This window comes from Odocoileus virginianus, chromosome 1, assembly GCF_023699985.2.
Source record: "Odocoileus virginianus isolate 20LAN1187 ecotype Illinois chromosome 1, Ovbor_1.2, whole genome shotgun sequence".
In the NCBI taxonomy this organism is placed as follows: Eukaryota; Metazoa; Chordata; class Mammalia; order Artiodactyla; family Cervidae; genus Odocoileus; species Odocoileus virginianus.
The window spans coordinates 60,186,981-60,206,833 of record NC_069674.1 but is presented as its reverse complement, the minus strand read 5'-3'; the positions used below and the strand labels follow the sequence as shown (position 1 = coordinate 60,206,833).

Below are 19,853 nucleotides of genomic sequence, written 5' to 3'. Positions count from 1 at the left end.
TAAAATTCTGATCAAATGAACCACTTGTTAGTGTTAGAAAAACATGTATTCATTCATGCACATACACACCTAACTGTGTAATATGTACAGTAGCAACACAGAGAATGTGAAGTACTATCCGTATTGTAAGAATACTGGTTGATACTGAGTGACTCATGCTTTCGTTTTCTTTTCATTTAAATGGGTCCGTTTTCATTTTAATTGCAAATACTACCTAAATCTGCCTTCTCTTAAAATTTCGCCTGCCTCCCTTTTTCCATTGTTTTTAGGCTGCTTAAATGTCCTTAATGTATAGATAAACATTTTAGTTTTGATTTAGTTACAAAGAGTCTAGATATTTTCAAAGGAAAGCTGTATTATAAGTTTAAGAATGGAATTCATTTTTATAGTTTTAAGGAGTTTACATTTTAAAATTTTCTCTTAATTTCCGGACTTTTCACAGGGGAAAAAAAAGACCCTTTCTACACTCTGATAAATGAGTGTGTTATTTGAAAAATGATTTAAAGCATGTGGGTTTTAACAGGAAAGGATTTGTTTTCTGGCTTTTTTTCTCTGTCATATTAAAGATATTACATATATGTATATTATGTTTTTAGTTTGGGATATTATTTGACAAATTTTTAAAAAAATACAATATGTTATGTTTGTTTTACCATGATGTCCAGGAGCTTCTAGATAAACTTAGGCTCTGTTGTTTATCCCTGTGTTCTTGTGTCTTTCAACTTATAATGGATTTTAGATCATTAATTATCCTTTTAATCCTTTTTGGAAGTAGGGGCAAAAAATGAATAAATATGGATTTATATAAATATATATGCATACTCACATATATAAGTTTAATCACACATGCTATGTAAACATACTGTTTTAAATTTTTTTTAGCCAACAAACGGAATCTTCTTGAGCATGTTTCTAATTGTTCTGCCTTTGGAATCTATGGCTCATGGCCTCTTCCATGAATTGGGTAGCTGTTTAGGAGGAACATCTGTTGGATATGCGATTGTGATTCCCACCAATTTTTGCAGGTACAGTAACCTAGTGTAATTAGTCATAGTACCTTAACTCTTAACATTCTTCTAATATTTGTATGAATATAAGCTCATAGCTCATTTTTTCAAAGCTATAATATTCTCAAAATATAATACTCTTGCATTTTTTTCATTTATCCCAAATGTTTAAAAACCTTTATCTACTCTGAGTAGTAATCTTAAGGGTTCAATTAAAGTTTTTTTTTTTTTTGGTAAATGTGATTAGAGTATATTTTAGCTAAAAATATGAGTAGATTTTCTTTGTAAAGTTCTTCCATTTTCTTAGGAATATCTTGTTTAAGGAGTTGTGAAACCACATGGTGATGTGTAATAGATTGTACACTAGTAACAGAATGTACACTGGACCTGAGCATCCTAAATTCTAGTTTTGTGTTCCTTTAGGCAAATCATAACCTCTCTCAACCTCAGTGTCTTAATTTAAAATGCAGACAGAGGAATGTCATGAAGCGGTCTTGAGAATATGAATGTAAAAATACTATCTACTTGAAAATGTAGTCCAAATACCAGGAATTCAGAAACATTCACAATAAAATCAAATATCTCATGGAAGTTTTATTCAAATAATTTTGACTCTAATATGTGCCTAATCTGTTTCAATCTATAATCATTACCAAATTTTAGTTTTTCTTTTATAGTTTAAGTACCTTTGAAATAGGAAAAAAAAAAAATGTTCCTTGCCAGTAATGAATTCTGCTGACAAAGTAGTCATCATATTTTCCTTGGCAGAGGTGGGAGAAAACTGAACATAAAGTTTTTATTGGATTTTAAATATTTGACATAAAACCACAAAGTTGACTATTTGTAGTAAATATTTTCCTCCATATTAAAGATTTGATAAATAAGGTGAAGATTCTCATGAGGAGTAAAAGAAATATATTTCAAAAGATTCCATAAAGATGTGACAACTCTCTAGGAAGAATATGGGAAAGTAGTAATTTACAGATTTTTATTGTAATTTTTGATTATGATTGTTTACTCTTTTACTGTTTTGTGGCTGTTAAATGATAAAATATGGGACAAAATGTTTTTTAATGAAAGCTTTTGTAGAATTATCAGAATAGTATGGATAATACATGATGCAAATGTAAAGTCTTCAAAATTCCTATTTAGAAATCCAGTTTCTGGATAGGAGTGATGATTTTTATTCTCCCTGAAAATTGATTTGATCCTGCTAGTTTTAGGAACTGGTTATCATCTTTACCAACGTACCATTTTACATGTATTCCAGGATCAAGCCTGTCTTCAATTAGTGTTCAGTAGTATAAGGCAATGGACTTAAATTATAATAATTGTTTTAAATGTCATTTATTAAAAGGTAAGTTGTTCTGTCATTTGTGTACCTCAAGTTAGTAAAACTTGAACACTTTATAAAGACTATTTTTCAATATGGAAATTAATTTAAAATACTGTTTCCATACTGTGTTTTTTCTTAAGGAAAAAGTACTTTCCTTATTGTCCCCAATCCAGTGTTCTTGAAACATTTTGGGGGTAAAATTAGTACAGTCTTACTTTTTAAAGTCTTGTCTAATATCTCATTTGGTAAGAAGATGGGAATGAAGAGTAGTACAATCCACATTTAGAGATATCCTCCCAGCTTTCAGTTTTATTTATTTTTTTTGTGGAGGATAATTGGTTTACAGTGTTGTGTTGGTACCTGCTCTACAATACCATGAACCAGTCATCAGTGTACATATGTGCCTGTCCTCTAGAACCTCCGTCCCACAGACCCCCCCCATCCCACCCCTCTAGGTTGTCACAGAGCACCAGATCTTACTGATAAGAGGTGTAAGTTTTAGAAACTAGGCTTTGATTTTCCAATAATTCTTAGCACTGTGGAAAATTTAGAAAAGATGGGTTTTTAAAAAAAAATAGATTATGCCATTTAGTTATTAGTAACTTAGGAATCTTAGATAATTTATTATAAATGAAAAATAGGCATGTGACATAGAATGAACACTTCATGAATACCAAAATGATGGTTTTTCCTCCTTTTTCAGTCCTGATGGTCAGCCAACACTTCTTCCACCAGAACATGTACAGGAGTTAAATTTGAGGTCTACTGGCATGCTCAACGCTATCCAAAGATTTTTTGCTTATCACATGATTGAGACCTATGGGTGTGACTATTCTACAAGTGGACTATCATTTGATACTCTACATTCCAAACTGAAAGCTTTCCTTGAACTTCGGACTGTGGATGGGCCTAGGCATGATACGTATGTTTTATATTACAGTGGGCACACCCATGGTACAGGAGAGTGGGCTCTTGCAGGTAAGTCCACCTCTGGCAGTTTCACTATTGTGAAGATACACCTGTTTGTGAAAATCTGTCCTTCACACTGAAACAGTGTTTCAAAATTCTCAATTTTCCACTTTATAGTTTACCAAGTATACATATGACTGTTTTGTTTACCTTTTCTCTGGCATACTTGTTTAGCATAATTTTAGTGATCTCTAAAGGTTTCGAAAATTATATTTTGTGTTGATTGGAAGGAAAAAAAATTTGACTGCTTGATATGAGACTTACAATTAGTTTCCCTTTAAACTATTTTCAGAATTATTAAATAGTTACATTTTTCAGAAGCTGATTAACTTATTTGACTAATACTTCTAAGTCTTTAAGATTATAGATACTTCAGTAGTTCTTCTCATGTTCAATTTTGTCTGTTAGAAAACGCACCATAATTGTAAGCAGCAGGAGATACGATGTGGTTGGAGTAGTGTTTAGGTCAGGAGACCTTCGCTCTCTCCTAATTTGCCCCAGCACTGCTGTTTGAGGCATATTACTCTATTTCAGTTCTCTCATCTGAAAATAGAAGGGGTAATATTAAACCTCCTTGCCAAGGGAGAAATGAGATTTGGATGTAAATTTGTTGGTTTTCCCAACTAGAGAGGAGACTCTGTAAATCGAAGGTTTTGTTTTATGAGATAACTTGCTTAGTCCTGGAAGAGAGTCTGGCAAATAGTGGGGTTCCTTAAGTAGTACATAGATGGATAAAATCATTGAATGAATCATGACAAAATGGGTAATTTTCTTATTTTAGATTAGGAATACTTCATTTAGACTTAATTATATCATTTTTTTTTCCTAAAAATTTTTTAGATGTTTTACACCATGAACACAATAAAATAGTCATAAAATATAAGTAGAAAAAGATACAGAAAAATATACAGAGAAATATTACGGAAGGACAGAGATTGAGTGCCAATATAAGAATTCCAGAAGAAAGGAAATAAACTCGAGGTTAAAGTAGACATGATTTCAAACCATCATGGTCTCACTAATTTAGTGCCAGATTGGTTTCCAGGGTTTTATTATAAATAGATTTTTGAAATTTTTTGGTCTAACAAATACTGAGTAAGTCAGTGGCTGTCTAGAAAGAGTAAAGTCAAACTGATAAGGGATGGAACCCAGGTCTCCTGCACTGCAGGCAGGTTGTTTCCCATCTGAGCCACCGGGGGAGTCCCAGTACTTACTGAGCGTGTTTGACGCATAGCTGCTGTGCTTGGCACTTTATACACATTAACTTACTCTTCACTTGAAATTCTTTGAGATACTGTCACCTCTATTTTTCAAAGGATGAAATGCAAGCTGAAAGTGGTTACATAACTTACATATGGTCATACTGTTCCTAAGTGATGGAACCACGATTCAAGTCTGGTTTTGCCTGACACCTAAAATCCCCCCTCCCTGCCACTCTATGTTGCTGCGAAAGGTAAAAACCACAAAGGCACAGAAATGATATGTTCTGGTTCCAAAGATACTTCTGATAGCATGGTTCACCCATTTTTGAAATACTGTAATACGAAAGAAACTAGTCAACTTAAAACTACTTCAGCATAAGGTTATAAAATCATTTACTCAACTTGTGACTTTTTAATAAGACAACATATAAAATAACTTTTTAACCTTTACAGCTATTTCAAATTCAGGTAAAGTATAGCATTCTGTGTACTTCAGAGCCCAAGAGAAAAAGTTTTAGTCAGTTCAAACATTTTTACAGAAATATATTTCAAACCTAAAAGCAGGGATTGATTAGTTGAAAACTACTACTGAAATGCTTATAATAATTCAAATGCAAGGGGAGGGGCATAATTTTGGTGGCCATGCATATACGTTATTTTTTATAAGAAAGTAATTTCATTTTTTAAATTTCTATTTCATTTAATTACTGCATGAATTATAGTTTTTTCCTAAGCATATGATTGTAGTAAAGAGAAATAATGAATTCTACCCAGTGACTTGACTTTTGAGTAGTTAGTAAAGCATACTGTCCTCTACATAAATAACAAACATGTTTCATTGGAGCAATAACAAAAATGATTGATATTAGATCAGCAGTGGTGGCTATTATCTTAGACTTAACCTGGAAAATTTTTCATTATTGATTATATCAAATGTGTGGGTTGGAGTGTCAGGTTGAAATAGGAAGGCTGAGAGGCAGTGGGGAGAGCATGCTAACTGACAAGCTTATCCCGAACAAGTTCAAGAAAACCATGTCCAGGTATGGGCTTTGAGATCATTGCTATATCTAGACTTTTAAAAATACTGTTTCTTATTATATGCTAAATATTAAACATACAAAGCTTAGAGAATGCTTTAGTGAAGAATAAAGCAGCCAGGGACAAATTACAGCTTCACAGTGAAATGCAGCTTTTTGTACTTCATTTCCAAAGGTTAAATTGGTTAATACTTAAAGAATTCCACTGAAGAAAAAGAATCTAATCCACAGTGTTCTCTGGCACTGTGCTTTCATTTGATTATCTGTGTGTATATTTTCTTTTTTTTTTTTTTTTACTGGAGTATAGTTGCCTTACCGCGTTATTAGTTTCTGCTGTACAGAAAAGTAGATGAGTTATATGTATACCTCTGTCCCTTCTCTTTTGGATTTCCTTTCCATTTAGGTTGGGCTTCCCAGCTGGTAAAGAATCCACCTGCAATGTAGGAGACCTGGGTTGGGAAGATCTCCTGGAGAAGGGATATGCACTCCAGTATTCTGACCTGGAGGATTCCATGGACTGTATAGTCTATGGGGTCACAAAGAGTCAGACATGACTGAGTGACTTCCACCTCACTTCCCATTTAGGTCACCACAGAGCACGGAGTAGAGTTTCCTCAGCATACAGTTGGTTCTCATTAGTTAACACTACTGTGCATAAAGTAGGTGATACGTCAATTCCATTCTCCCAATCCATCCCACTAACCCTTATGTCCCCCCTTGGTATCCATACACTTCCCCCCCCCCTCTGTTTATGTCTTTATTTCTGCTTTGCAAATAAATTTATCCATACCATTTTCCTGGATTCCACATACATGCATTAGTACACGATTTGTTTTTCTGACTTATTTCACTCTGTATGACAGTCTCTAGGTCTAATTGTTTTTAAAGCAAGCTTATGTTTACATGAAGTATTTATTACTTAATATAAACATTTTCCCAAAAGTTTGTATTTTCTTAACTCTTAATTTATCTCAAATATTTTTTAAAAGATGGCTTTGGAAATAAACTCTAGATGTTCAGTTTACTGATATTTATAGTAGTTTTTTCTTAGAAAATGTAATAGACACCAGGATGAATAGCAGTAGCATAAATGTCAGTGTTCTTATGTTTTCCTTCACTGTGAATTGAGAATAATTTAAGACACTTTAAAGTAGTATTATAGTTTAGGTAAATAAATGTCTAATAGTTACCTTCTACAATATTATACATTAAAAATATTATAAAGATGGGATAAGTAGACCATTACAGAATTCTTTTAGCCAGGAAGACTTGTTCCTGTATGTGTAATTTTCTCTGTGAGACACTTTATTGTAAAAGTAGAACAAAACAGTGGAGAAAGCATAGGTTGACAGGCCTTACTGTCAAGAGGGCTCGGCTTTGCCCCATAATTCAGCAACCATGTACTCCCCGCTGGCCTGAGGCACCTGGCTCACTTGCAGATTAAACCGGGCCCAGAGAATGCATCCTGTTTTCAATCAGTTCTTTCCCTTGGCCTGCCTGAAACAGCCCCAGAAGTTGATTTTTTCTCAGAAGTGTTATTGAACACCCCTGCTCTGAAGAAAATACTTTCCATTCCAGTCTAAGTGACAAAGAACTCTAAGCTCTGCGTGCATGCTAAGTGTGAGAACTTATTAATAAATAGTTTTCTTTAAAAATTTTTTTTCTTAAAACCTTTAGATAGGAAGCATCAGGATTAGATTTTACTTGAGGTTAAGAATAGGTCAGAACTCACTGTGAGAAAAAATCTGTGCTCCTTTACCCATATCTTTACTCACAGTACTTCTTAGAATATGTAGTCTTCTTACACTTGTAGGACTTCATAATGTGGAACCTAGTATCTTTGCCTCTTTGCTTGAGGGTAAAAAACAATTTGGTAATGACAAGAGAGACAAATGAAACAATCTATTTAACCTATAAAGCAGTTTATCACAGATAAAGTCTTTAAAAACAGTCTCAATTACTTGAACAGCATCAGATGTTACTGAGATAAATGTAAGTACTTTACATCTGGGCCAAAAGCCAAATTTGACATAGAACCTTTTCATAGGAGAAAGTAGAGCAAAACAAGCCAAGAGAATTAGTATTAAAACAGCATTAAAAAGCCCTGTAATTTCTTGCTAATATCTAAAGAGCATGTGTATAAGAATTAGTGTAAGCATGTGCTACAGAATATTTATTGAAATAGTTGTAGAAGGCAAGTTAGACAATGTTTTATGGCAGATGGAACTTGTATAACTCTTATAATCTATGTTGTCCTCTCCAGAGAAGTTTAATATAAGTAGAAATAATGAAAAGTGAGCTTGATCCTTTTAAAAACGTACCTTATAGAGGTGTCTGTGAAGCAATACATTAGTAATAACGTGAAAAATAGCGCCTCAGAGATGACAAACGTGTGTAAGAGCAATTCATGAAACAAATTCTGCATTGTCACAGTGTGGTGAATAAAAAAATATTTATTATTCATAAAGAATGTGATATATGCTCTGTCTTTATAGATCATATTACTGATAGAATCCAAATTCTAAAAGATTTTCTGTCTCTCCAGTATTGTCATTTTGATAGTTTAGCAAAGATGGTTGCTCTTGTTAGAAATACCTATTCTGGAGCTAGGTTGTTGGAGCTTGTATTAGTAAATTGTAGCATGTTAAAACTTTCTTCTAATTATAAAAATAACAATGTAAAAATTTTGGAAGATATAAAAAAGTATAACAAAAGCCACCTGAAGTCCGAATACCCAGACAATAACTATTGCTATTATTTTTGTAGATATACTTCTATGTCATGCTTTTTCTCCTAATATCATATTTTGTTATTAAAATTTCTTTATAAATATGATTTATAATAAAACTCCCTCATAAACTTATAATTACTTCCATTCCTTCAGTTGTTTCAGATTTTACACTATCTGAGGTAGCAGTGGGAAGATGATCTTTGTATGTGATTTTTGTCCACATCCCTGCCCCTTCTTAGGATAAATTCCTAGAATTGGAAGGATTGGATTAGTGTACCATTTGAGACAGAGCCAGAACTAGAGTGAGGTGAGAATGGCAGATGCCTAGGGCACAAAATTTAATGGAGTACTAAAAATTAAGTGATCAAATTTTAATACAGTATATTTAAAATTTTAATGCAAAAAAAACGCCATACAATATGAACAAAATGTATAATGAGTAGCTGTAAGACAGCTTTCTAGGTCAGAAATATTTTTATCTTAGACATTTCTGATATATTTTTTTTTAATCCTTTGTTGTTTTGGGGTATAAAACTGATTTAAAAATAAACCAATTCCAAACTCTTGTTACTAGGAGGGGGAGTGTTTTTTATCTAGTAGGTACCCACATATGAGGATAAGTTAACAGTTTATCAGAGATGTAGAACAGGGGTAAGCACCCTTTTTCTGTAAGGATCAGGTATTTTTGACTTGGTAGGCCATAAAGTCCCTGTTGCAACTATACTTAGCTTTTTGTAGAATAAAAGCAGTCATAGACATCTATAGAAACATGAAATTTAAATTTCCTCTTAATTTTTACATCACAAACTTCTCTTTAAAATTTTTTTTACACCATTTAAAAATGTAAAATCAGTTCTTACCTCTCAGGCCATGCAAAACTAGCGGCAGGCTAGATATGACCACAGGTCATAATTTGCTGCCCAATGTAGAACATTAGCTTTGCTGTGTAATTTCTTTTCACCAAATTTAACTTTATTAAATAATTTTCTTATTTTATCGTAGCATTTTTTTTAATCATAGCATCTCTCTTTAAGAAACAGGGTGATTGGATTTTTTAGTTTTTTTTGGTTTTACTTGAAGTTGAAAGTCTGTTTTCTGTTTCTGAAAATTCTTCTGATACTTTGAAAAGAAGGCACCCTCTTTTTTCTTATATATTTAACTTTGAAAACTTAAAGACAATACACTCAAGACAAAATAGTATTGTTAGTAAGACACTTAAATTGCTCTACTGAACTTTCTTTTGTTCACAGGTGGTGACATACTACGCCTTGACACACTTTTAGAATGGTGGCGAGAAAAGAATGGTTCCTTCTGTTCCCGACTTATTATCATATTAGACAGTGAGAATTCAACTCCTTGGGTGAAAGAAGTAAGAAAAATCAACGACCAGTATATTGCAGTGCAAGGAGCAGAGATGACAAAGACAATAGACATCGAAGAAGCTGACCCACCTCAGCTGGGTGACTTCACAAAAGACTGGGTAGAATATAACTGCAACACCACTAATAACATCTGCTGGACTGAAAAGGGACGCACAGTGAAAGCAGTGTACGGCGTGTCTAAACGGTGGAGTGACTACACGCTGCACCTGCCAACGGGAAGCGACGTGGCCAAGCACTGGATGCTGTACTTTCCTCGTATTACGTATCCACTAGTGCATTTGGCAAATTGGTTGTGTGGTCTGAACCTTTTTTGGATCTGCAAGACTTGTTTTAGGTGCTTGAAAAGATTAAAAATGAGTTGGTTTCTTCCTGCTGTGCTGGATACAGGACAAGGCTTCAAACTCGTTAAATCTTAATCTGGAACCCAAAGTGGAGTATTATTGAGAGTTTATTCTACCACTTATCACTAACTTGCCATTTTTTGTATATTGTATTTTTATTTGAAAAAATATCTTGCTACTTCTGTAGCTGATCTTATTTTGTCTTTTCTCAAGTAATTATGGTATGTGTAAGGAGTTGGGAATAAGCATTTTGTACTAAAAGTATATAGGGAGTCAAAATGTTGACTTTGTCAATACATAAGAGATGTTAAAAAATAATGACAATGCACTTTGAGGAATGTTTGCAAATGCCTCTGATTAGAAGGAAGACTCGTCTCTGCTCTGCAGTGGCCAATGAAGAATCACCAATGCCTTCTTTCCCAAGGCATAGATTAGAGAATGTAAACCAGACAGTTTGCTTACTGTTATAAGAAAACTACCAATTTGCTTACAGAAGATTATTTTTGTGAACAGTAGGTTTGAGTCCAAAACCATTTGAAGAATTTCAGACTCACTCTCAGAAAAGGGAAAAGGAAGAAGTCTGCTTAAAATGAATATGTAAAATTTGCTTATCGTCCATCACATTTAGACACTTGGCTGTGACCTGTTACCAGTATCGCAGAGAAGCCCAAATCACTGTTTAGGTGAAAACATTCTTCCTATAGGTAACTGTAAGAAGCCAGAGCCTACAACTTGCTCCTTCATGCCTTGCTGGGAGCCTCTGAAAGCACTGGCAGTTTTAAGAGTCTTTCTCAGGGTAACAATGTTTTCTTAATAAAAATGTTTTCAGCTACAAATTCCTCCCAAATAAATTGTCTTCCCTTTCAAAATGTAATTTTATGAAAGAAATGTAGCCATTTGTCATTGATTTAGGCTATTTTCAGTATTGAGAAGTGCTTTTGATCTCTGTAAAGTTAATGCTGTGTCATGAAAACAATTTTTCAGATCCCCATTAGTGGTAACACTTTTTTCTACTTGAGGTCAAAGGATTGGAAACAGGGTCATTTCTTTTTTTTCTTGTATACCTGTAATGTATTATGTAAAAAAAGTATTCATACTGGCAATTCTAGTTAAGCATAATGGTGTGGTTGTAATTTTTAAAACTTCAGTGTTTTATCTAATTAAAGCAGGCATGGATTGGGCTATCTCCTAAAAGGTAATTTACCTCCTATTCCTTTCTAATAATCCTAACATTCTAAGTTTTCATTTCTGAAAAATAACATGAAGGGAATAGATTTAAACTGGAGGATGCTCTAATCTTTGCTGTTTAAATGGTGTAATTTCTCACCATAAAAGCCATTTTTTCCAGCCTCAGAGAGAGGAAATAACGCCTCTACCATTTTCTACCTGTGACTTGAAAATAGCAGTTCTGGTTAGAAAGAGGTCACTTAGCGTCAGGGAACTGGTATACCACTATCTATGCAGCCTTGTTATATAGTCTGATTATTTCTGTGTTTTGAGTATGATTTTCCTAATGCTATGAATAAAATTTTGTCAAAAATTAATTTTTCACATATTTTAGTATATTAAAAGGGATAGTCAAAAAATGTACAAGTATTACGAAATTTTCTAATATTTGGTTACATATTTACATCAACATCATCCAAATGAAATAGTATAGTATTTCACTACTACTCAGAAATAGTGTAGCAGACAAGCCAAGTGTTAAAATGATGAGCTTACAGCTACAAAAGTTTAATTAAGGTTAAGTAAAATCATCTTTTAAATTCTGAGCCAGTGTTGAGCAAATGAGCTTTAACTAAAGCATATCCGTTTACTCTGAGAAAGCAAAATAGAAAAGTATATCCTGTATTCTTTATAAAGTGAAACTAACATTTTACTAAAAATCGCATTCAAAAGGTAGCAGACATTTTTACAGCCACAGCGCTAATACTTTGATATATATTTTCTATAAAGTACAACTGAAAAAGGTCTGGGCTAAAAATGTGATTTGAGCCTACTTAAACTTTGATGAAACAAAGTGATAGTTTGGAGAAGGAATATTACAGGAAAGATAATTGCTTACTTTTACCTAAGGATTCAGAAACAGATGTGACAATGAGACTAATTTTCTTATGGCCTCTGTTTTATATATCGTATGTTTAGGAAGGGGTTATTTAAAGTGATAGAAATTATGAAACGGCAAAATTTTACCATGCCACTAAAAGAAATAGATAACATAGAGATGTTTTTCAACATACTGTTGACTTGTTTCCTTGTGTGGTACCTTGTTAAAAACCACACACAAAAAAACCATCTAAAAACATCTTTTTTTAAAAAAAAACTATTATTTCATTCAAAATTTTGTTTTAATTTGCTCTGACTAAACTCTTCTGGGACATTTGGATTTATCTTTTATTGTATAGCTTTCTATCTCCCTCTTCTTAATATGAAATTCTAGAGAAAAGACCTTTTTCAGGAAACAATTTTTATGAACAGTGTTTTCATAAGTTAAACACTTTTTAAAAGTTACACTGCTAATTAAAATGCATTTATATCTAATGCATTAGTGGGTAGAATTTTTTTGAGCCAGAATCTTCATTAAAGTCTATTTGTAACTGTACATTTAATTTGTAAATTTTGGCTTAAATATGTTTACTGTTTGGGGTACTACATTTTTTATATGTATTCTTTCACATTTAGAGCCTAACCTCCTTCAAGGCAGTGTTCTACATTACCTTTCCACAGGTGATGTGTTAATATTATATATGCCAGAAGAAAATGGCTTAATTTTAACCATGTGATTAAGTATATTTGATAGTAAATGCTCAAAGGAGTTAAATCTGTCAGCACTTTTTAACATCTATATTGGAAGATACTAGACTGTCATCTCTTTTCAAGCAAAGGCCTACACATCTTGATATTTCTCATACAGTTACCCAGAAGAGTGCCTTGCTTATAATAGGAGGTATTTTTAAAATACGTTTAATTGAGTGAATGAATTTAGATTCCTAAGGAGAAATTGGAATAGTCTGACTGTAAATTATTACATTTTCTTGACAGTTTTACCTTAAGTGGGTATTATTTCAAGATCCTCATTGTTAACAATTACCAAAGACAATTACAGCATCAGTGAAAAGAAAACAAATATCACATTTGTAGGTAAAGAGCGATAAGGATAAAGATTAAGGGAAAACTTTAAGATAGGTTTGATTGAAAACATGCCTGATTATCACCAAAAAGTAGCTCTTTCAAGGTTGAGTCCCTTTTCATCATGTCCTCCAGTATGATTGAATCTTTCCTTGATATCCCATTAGAAACATATAGACAGATATGGAAATCATTAGAAGAAAGTCTGATGAACAAAGCATTTACCTGTGCCTATCAGTAACTACTAGATTGTAAAATCAGAGGGGAAAAAAGGGGGCCTCAGAACATAAGCAGTTTCATGACAAGCTAAGAAAACTAAAATCATCTCATCTTTGGCATATCCACAATAGTTGCAACACATAGGTATAAAGTATGAAAGAATGAAATTTAAGCAAAGCAATTATTTTTAGCAGCTATTTTGTTAATAAACATTTACATTTATGTTTTTTAGGAACTATTACTTAGACCAAAGCTGATTCAAAACTCGAACACTGTAGGCTGATTGCAAAGCTTTTTTAATGTTAATATGTAACCCTTTTGATTGATTTAAAAAATTGAATTGGCCAGTCATCTTGTGTGATGACCTTACAATATTATATTTTTTTAACTATGAATTTAATTAAGAGCAAGTAGACAAGTTTAGTAAACTTTTGTTGTTGCTGTTTGGTCTGGACCTAGAACTCTTGATCAATTTTAAATCGGTGTGGCAGGGTAAGTGAGGAAAATGGCATATCTCCCTAGACCAGCAGTGTTTATTCCATGTAAATTAAAAATATTTTTATATTAAAACATACCAACATGCTGAGCAATATTTGATTAATTCTTAGTGTAAATCACAAGACTTGAAAGCAGTTTTAATCTTGCACTAGGTTCTTTGGGCACAATTTTCAATGTTAATGGTATTCTATACTGAATATTTTAAAAAATCCTTTGTCATGTCTTGGAAACGCAAACACAGTGGATTTTCTCTAAATAAATAATTTTGTTTGAATACTGATGGAGTTTCAGGTGGGTACCATCTTAATGCAATTTTAAAATAGGTATTTCTAGGTTCTTTGGAATCCTAATGCATATTGATTTCTTGTTCTACACAATTAGGTATTTGTGAGGAAAGTGGGGTGGGGATTTTGATTTGTAATCTTATTATACATCCACATGCATTCATACCCATTCTCATCTATTTCTCTCCTACCTAATTAGAAGAGATACTGCTATATTTTTTCCAAAACCTAACCTTTGGATTCTTTCCCCCCTTTCCACGTAAAACAACTAATTCATCAGTAACAATAAAAATGTCAATGGCTATCATTTATTGAATGTTTATTATGTTCCAGTCACTGTGCTAAGCACTTTCGTATACATGATTTTATTAAATTCTCACAACCACTTTTTATGATGGATATACTTCTATGAATAAAAGGAAACTGAGGAAATGAACTTAAGTAACTCTCCCCAAATGACACACCTGTGGCTGGCTAAGAAACTGCATCTCAAACTGAGCTTTAAGCGAGATTTTATACTGTGGGACTCCCACATACCAAAACAAGGTTTTATTCAGGTGTAAATACCTACATGCCCTTAGAGAACTGTTTGCATATTTTGTCAAGGGGGTAAACACCTGGCTATAAGCACATAGGGCTTTCCTGGTGGTTCAGTAGTAAAGAACCTGCCTGCAAAGCAGGAGACATGGGTTTGATCCCTGGGTCAGGAAGATTCCCTGAAGAAGGAAATGGTAACCCAAATCCAGTATTCTTGCCTGGGAAATTCCATGGACAGAGGAGCCTGGCAGGCTCCAGTCCATGGGATCACAGGAGTTGGACACAATGACTACTGCATCACCACTGTAGGAATATAAGTATAGGGAAGATAGGCAATTAGTTGATATAAAGATCTTCAGTTTTTAATTATGCTAATACCAACTCCATTTCTCAGCTTCTTCCTTAATTTTCCAGCAGTCTCTGATGCTGAAGCCTTTCTGGAGTTGTACTGGGCTGCTCAGACACAGCTTCCCTGGGGCATCTTCTGCCAGGCTGCTAGGCTACTGCTTGCTTTTCTCTGCCACCCAGTTAATACTCTTGTATCCATTCTGTCTCCTGGAGGTGTGCTAAAATCTCTGGCCTGACAATAGATCTCACCTACTCCCCACATCTTTTGGTTTGTGTTAGAATTGGAGCTGCCATGGACTGGGAGGTTTTGCAGGAAAGAGGAAACCAGCCAAACTTTTGACAACACTGTGGGTCTGTGAGACGGGTCTGCAAGGGCAGTAACTGCTGACATAATTCTGCCCCCTTTCCCTGGAATTTCGTCAAGGAAGTGGCAGTGAAGGAGGGCCTTGTAAGTGAAGAGAATTCATGCAGCTTTGCCCATCACACTTAATTGCCATGGTTGGAACCAAATTTAAATCCAAACTATGTCAAACAGACTTATTTTCAAACACTTTTTAGTTCAAACACTAAAAAGATGAAATCACTGGTTATCTCAGCAAATGAGGCTTGGGAGTTCACAAACTGGGATAACTGAAGGTGAACTCAATCTAATTAAACCTTTGGCTCAGCTCTGGCTCAGTTCAACTTGTGGGAGATTCTGAAGGGTAAGTCCTTCACACTAGCCACCTAGAATCTTTGAGACCCTATAGACTATACAGTCCATGGAATTCTCCAGGCTAGAATACTGGAGTGGGTAGCCATTCTCTTCTGCAGGGGGTCTTCCCAACCCAGGTCTCCCACATTGCAGGCGGATTCTTTACCAGCTGAGCCACAGGGAACCCCAAGAATACTGGAGTGGGTAGCCTATCCCTTCTCCAGTGGCTATCTTCCTGACCCAGGAATCAAACCAGGGTCTCCTGCACTGCAGGCGGAACCTAGAATGAAAGGCATGCTGTGTCTGCACAGACACTGATTACACCTTATATTGTTCTTATATACATCAATTCAGTTCAGTTCAGTCGCTCAGTTGTATCTGACTCTTTGTGACCCCATGAATCACAGCACGCCAGGCTGGCCTCCCTGTCCAACACCAACTCCCAGAGTTTACTCAAACTCATGTCCATCGAGTCGGTGATGCCATCCAGCTATCTCATCCTCTGTTGTCCCCTTCTCCTCCTGCCCCCAATCCCTCCCAGCATCAGGTCTTTTCCAATGGGCTTCCCTTGTGGTTCAGCTGGTAAAGAATCTGCCTGCAATGTGGGAGACCTGGGTTTGATGCTTGGGTTGGGAGGATTCCCTGGAGAAAGGAAAGGCTACCCATTCTAGTATTCAGTCCATGGGGTCACAAAGAGTCGGACATGACTTTCACTTTCTTATATACATAATACAGACCAAAAGAGGGAAGGAATTGGATCCTTTATCAAGAGTAAGCAGTCAAGAGACAGACTTGTAGATTACTAACACAGATGAATTTTCAAGCCAAATAGATGATTCTAGGACTGCTAATAAATATACCAGAAAATTTTAAATCACTGGATGGTAGTTGGGGGGTGGGGGTCAGTCCCTAGCAGGAGGTGTCAGAATGTATAGCAGGAACCACAAAGAGGACTGATGTGGCATAGGCTAAGGAGGGCATCCACACCAGGGACTGGGAGAGATGATCATGGGAGATTGGTTACATAAGGATTTGTCAAGTATTAAAATATTTTTAAGATGATGGGAGCAGATTCTGTTGAAGGAAATTCAACAAACATGGAAATGGAGAGAATTAGAATTTTCAAAGTTGTTGGAGAGAGGAAGTATTAGATATAGAAATTAATGTAGAGGTAATACGTGTAAGGAAATGTGTGTTTTTATATGTATAGCCCCTAGCTTTGTTTACTAAGAAGGTCTGAGATTACTAGTGCCTGCATAGCAATGAACACACTTAGATCCCAGATCTGAATGTTATTCTGAGCATTATTCTATACTGAAAAGGATCCAAGGCTCTTTGGAGAAATAACTGATTACTTCTGCTGGAGCAGCAAAAGAACATGATGAACCTGGAATATATTAGTTCCAGAGGGCCTGGACAACTTGAGCATTAGGGAGCTAAGTGCTCATACTGAGATAAATATATAGATATAGATACACAGACATAGTATAGTATATTAAGTTGGTCAGTTGTGTCCAACTCTTTGCGACTCCATGGACTATAGCCTACCAGGCTCCTCCGTCCATCCATGGGATTTACATATATATGAATATCTATGTGTGTATGTGTATATTTATACATACACACATACATATGTATTTCATGACTGGTCAAGAGGTTAGTTGTATTAAAATGAGGCATATGTTAAAAAGTCAATAGAATACTAAATGTACGTATGTGCATGTGTGTGCACATACACACACATACACACACATATTTGGTTCTAAAAAAAGTAGGAAAGAAAGAACAGAGAACCATTAAGAAAAATAGAAAACAAATAGTGAGATAGCGAATTTAAAATGAACCTTATTGATAAGCATTGTTGTTTAGCTGCTAAATTTTATCTGACTCTGGTACCCCATGGACTAGAGCCCTAGCCCACCAGGCTCCTCTGTCTGTAGGATTTTCCAGGCAACAATACTGGAGTGGGATGCCATTTCCTTCTCTAGGGGATCTTCCCAACCCAGGGATGGAACCTGCATTGATAAGTGGATTCTTTACCCCTGAGCCACCAGGGCTTTCCCATTGATAAGTATATTGAATGTAAATAAACTAATGGCTTCAATTAAAAGAGATTGGGGTTCCCCTGGTGGCCCAGTGCTTGAGTCCACCTTGCAATGCAGGGGACGCTGGTTCAATTCCTGTGCCACAACTACTGAGCCTGTGTTCTAGAGCTCACATCCACAACTACTAAAACCCTCTGGGTGACAGTCGGTGCTCTGCAACGCAATGAGAAGCCATGATAAAGAGTAGTCCCAGCTCACTGCAACTAGAGAAAGCTCAGTAGTTAACACTTTGGACCACATAAGTCTTTGTTGCAGTAGGCCTACTGCAGGATATTTAACAGCCTCTGTGACCTCTATCCACTAGATACCGAAACACCATTCCTTTCCCTTTAATTGTAACAACAAAAATTTTCTCCAGGTATTTCCAAATGTGCCCTGAGGGACAAAATCACCCTTGATTGACAATGTCAAACACCCCAACATTCGAATCATAGGTGTCCGAAAAGAAGAAAGGGCATGAGAAAATACTTGAGGAGATAACAGCTGAAAACTTCCCTAAAATGGGGAAGGAAATAGCCACCTAAGTTCAAGAAACCCAGACAGCCCCAAACAGGACAAACCCAAGGCAAAATGCCCCAAAACACATATTAATCAAACTAACAAAGATCAAACACAAAGAGCAAATATTAAAAGCAGCACCTAAATATAGGAGCACCTCAGTGCATAAGACAAATGCTAACAAGTATGAAAGGTAAAATTAACAGTATCTTCAATAATAGTGGGAGACTTTAATACCCCCACTCATACCTATGGATAGATCAACCAAACAGAAAATTAGCAAGGAAACACAGTGTTAAATGATACAATGGACCAATTAGACCTAACTGATATCTATAGGACATTTCACCTCAAAACAATGAATTTCATCTTCTTCTCAAGTGCACAGGTAACATTCTCCAGGATAGATCACATCCTGGGTCATAAATCTAACTTTGGTAAATTCAAAAAAATTGAAATCACTTCAAGCATCTTTTCTGATCACAATGTTGTAAGATTAGATGTCAACTACAGGAAAAAAACTTTTAAAAATACAAACATATGGAGGCTAAACAACACACCTTTGAATAACCAACAAATCGTGTAAGAAATCAAAAAGGAAATCAAAATATGCATAGAAACAAATGAAAATGAACATACAACCCAAAACCTATGGGATACAGTAAAAGCAGTGCTAAGAGGAAGGTTCATAGCAATACAAGCTTACCTGAAGAAACAAGAGAAAAATCAAATAAATAACCTAATGTTACACCTAAAGCAACTAGGAAAAGAAGAAATGAAGGACCCCAGGGTTAGTTCCCTGGTGGCTCAGACAGTAAAGCATCTGTCTGCAATGCAGGAGACCCAGGTTCAATCCCTGGGTCAGGAAGATCCCCTGGAGAAGAAAATGGCAACCCACTCCAGTACTCTTGCCTGGAAAATTCCATGGATGGAGGAGCCTGGTGAGCTACATTCCATGGGGTCACAAAGAGTTGGACACAACTGAGAGACTTCACTTTCACTTTCAGGGTTAGTAGAAGGAAAGAAATCATTAAACTTAGGGCAGAAATAGATGAAAAAGAAACAAAGAAGACTATAGCAAAAATCAACAAAACTAAAAGCTGGTTCTTTGAGAAGATAAATACAATAGACAAACCTTTAGCCAGACTCATCAAGAAAAAAAGGGAAAAGAATCAAATCAATAAAATTAGAAATGAAAATGGAGAAATCACAACACAGAAATACAGACACAGAAATACAAAGGATCACAAAAGACTACTATCAGCAACTATATGACAATAAAATGGACAACCTGGAAGAAATGGATGAATTCTTATAGAAGTATAACCTTCCAAAACTGAACCAGGAAGAAATAGAAAATCTTAACTGACCCATCACAAGCACGGAAATTGAAACTGTAATAAAAAAGCTCCCAACAAGCAAAAGCCCAGGACCAGATGGCTTCATAGGTGAATTCTACCAAAAATGTAGAGAAGAGCTAACACCTATCCTACTCACACTCTTCCAGAAAACTGCAGAGGAAGGTAAATTGCCAAA

The 19,853-nt window shown here is 35.2% G+C and overlaps 1 protein-coding gene across 1 annotated transcript in view; it reads left to right on the top strand.

Annotated features, from left to right (window-relative positions):
* TMEM168 (transmembrane protein 168) overlaps positions 1 to 14,442 on the top strand; it is a 52,888-nt gene extending 38,446 nt beyond the window's left edge. The window contains exons 3-5 of the mRNA XM_020909411.2: positions 883 to 1,025; positions 3,047 to 3,321; positions 9,533 to 14,442. Coding sequence (XP_020765070.1) covers positions 883 to 1,025; positions 3,047 to 3,321; positions 9,533 to 10,080 — 966 coding nt within the window. The 3' untranslated portion in view covers positions 10,081 to 14,442. The remainder of the gene's footprint in view (positions 1 to 882; positions 1,026 to 3,046; positions 3,322 to 9,532) is intronic.
* The last annotated feature ends 5,411 nt before the right edge of the window (positions 14,443 to 19,853 follow it).